The 1,963-nt window shown below is 25.2% G+C and overlaps 3 protein-coding genes across 3 annotated transcripts; all 3 read right to left on the bottom strand.

The window, feature by feature from the left end:
* Positions 1 to 776: 776 nt before the first annotated feature.
* On the bottom strand, positions 777 to 989 carry AAJ76_317000975 (hypothetical protein; the record flags this gene model as incomplete). Its single annotated transcript, XM_024475159.1, has 1 exon — positions 777 to 989. One exon carries the CDS (start codon positions 987 to 989, stop codon positions 777 to 779), a length of 213 nt encoding a protein of 70 aa, XP_024329422.1.
* A 132-nt stretch (positions 990 to 1,121) lies between these two features.
* On the bottom strand, positions 1,122 to 1,322 carry AAJ76_317000642 (hypothetical protein; the record flags this gene model as incomplete). The annotated part of the gene is made up of 1 exon (XM_024475158.1): positions 1,122 to 1,322. One exon carries the CDS (start codon positions 1,320 to 1,322, stop codon positions 1,122 to 1,124), a length of 201 nt encoding a protein of 66 aa, XP_024329421.1.
* A 21-nt stretch (positions 1,323 to 1,343) lies between these two features.
* AAJ76_317000429 (hypothetical protein) lies at positions 1,344 to 1,535 on the bottom strand (the record flags this gene model as incomplete). Its single annotated transcript, XM_024475157.1, has 1 exon — positions 1,344 to 1,535. One exon carries the CDS (start codon positions 1,533 to 1,535, stop codon positions 1,344 to 1,346), a length of 192 nt encoding a protein of 63 aa, XP_024329420.1.
* Between the last annotated feature and the right edge of the window lie 428 nt (positions 1,536 to 1,963).

Below are 1,963 nucleotides of genomic sequence, written 5' to 3'. Positions count from 1 at the left end.
TGCGCGTCATAATCTTAAGACATCTAAAAAAAATTTTTTTGCTAAAAAAATAAAATAAGACATAATTTTAAAATTTTGATTTATGTCTAAACTTGGTAATCAAAGTGTTTTATTCATTATTTTTTATAAAATCTTATTTTATATATGTATAATCAGGATTTTGGATTTTTTTGTCTTAAGAGGTGCGTCAAAATCTTAAGACACGCCCCCCTAAAAACACGTTTTATAGAATTGTAAATACTACATTCGTTTTATTTTGTTACAATAAACTACTGCATGATTTTATTTTTCTAATCTAAGCTACTATAAAACGTTAAAAAAAAATAATTAGTCTTACAATTAAACGGGACGTCTTATTTAACTTAAATTTTTAAATACAAACATATGCTTAAAATAATGATATCTGTTATTTATTGTTTTTGATTTAGAAAAGTCATTTTAAATTGCTTCAATAAGCCTCATGGGCATGATGGTTTTGATGTTTTTTTTAAAAAAAAGTAATTCAAAAAAAATAAAACTTATTTATTGATTTTATCACCTCTTCCTTTAACAATGTCGACCATACGCTTCTGCATTCCATTGACATATTTTAACAGATTTTCGGGTGTAATACTTGACCAAGCTACTAATATCGCAGAATGTAAATCTTAAATATTATTATATTGTTTCCCTTCTCTATAAATTATTCTCGACATATCTGCCCATAAATTTTCAACAGGATTAGGATCTGGACTTAATGGTGGCCAGTTCATACAATCAATATTATTGTTTTCAAATTATATCTTAATTGCACGAGCTCGATGGCAAGGTGCATTATCTTGTTGAAAAATATAATTTAAATCGCTATCTACATCATTAATATTATTACTTTTACCTTCAATAAATGCTAATAGAGGTGTATTTATTATACAATAAGCGGTGCTGTTCATTTTATTACTAACAATTAATAAAATAAATTGTTTACTAAAACAAAAACTGGTCCAAACCATAATGCCTCCTCCGTCCTGTATACGCTTACTATATGAAATTTTTTCTTTATTTACATGATGCCAATAATACTTAAAACCATCTGGACCATCTAAATTAATTTTTTTTTCGTCAGAAAATATAATTTTATGCCATTAACGAGTCCATAAAATTTTATCTAAAGCAAAATCAAACCTTTTTAATTTATGGACTTCTTTTAAATTCGTACTTTGCCTAATTTTTTTATATACAAGATTATTATTTTCTTTAATTACTCTTAAAACAGTAGAATTTAATACTAATAATTCTGAATCTGCTTTAATTTTGGAAATACTGATCGCTTTATTAGAACCCATATTTTGAATTTTTTTATTGTTCTAAAAGAAGGTGCCCTTTTTCATGCCTTTTTTATTACTACTTTTAATAAAATTCTTTGAGGTCGGGTAATTTCTAGTTGTAATTCTGCTTCTCCCCAACACTATACCAATTTGCTTAATATTTTTGCCTGATAAATTATAAGCATCAATCTGTCCTTTTTCATACTCACCTAAAGATTTCCCTTTGCTCATTAAGAGATAAATAATTTTTTTCAAAAAAACATCAAAACCATCATGTCCCTGAGAAAAGTTAAAGAAGTTAAAAATCACTTTTCTGAATCAAAAAACAATAAATAACAGATATCATTATTTTAAGTATGTGTTTGTATTTAAAAATTTAAGTTAAATGAGATGTCTCGTTTAATTGTAAGAATAATTATTTTTTATAAGCGTTTTGTAGTAGTTTAGATTAGAAAAATAAAATCATGCAGTAGTTTATTGCAACAAAATAAAACGAATATAGTATTTACAATTCTATAAAACGTGTTTTTTGGGGGAGTGTCTTAAGATTTTGACGCACCTCTTAAGACAAAAAAATCCAAAAACCAGATTAGACATATATAAAATAAGATTAAATAAAAGGTATTTTTTAAATTATTTTAATTACAATGTTTAAACAC

Source organism: Vairimorpha ceranae (genome assembly GCF_000988165.1).
Source record: "Vairimorpha ceranae strain PA08 1199 chromosome Unknown NODE_317, whole genome shotgun sequence".
Lineage (NCBI taxonomy): Eukaryota > Fungi > Microsporidia > Nosematidae > Vairimorpha > Vairimorpha ceranae.
This window is presented reverse-complemented; position numbering and strand designations above follow the sequence as displayed.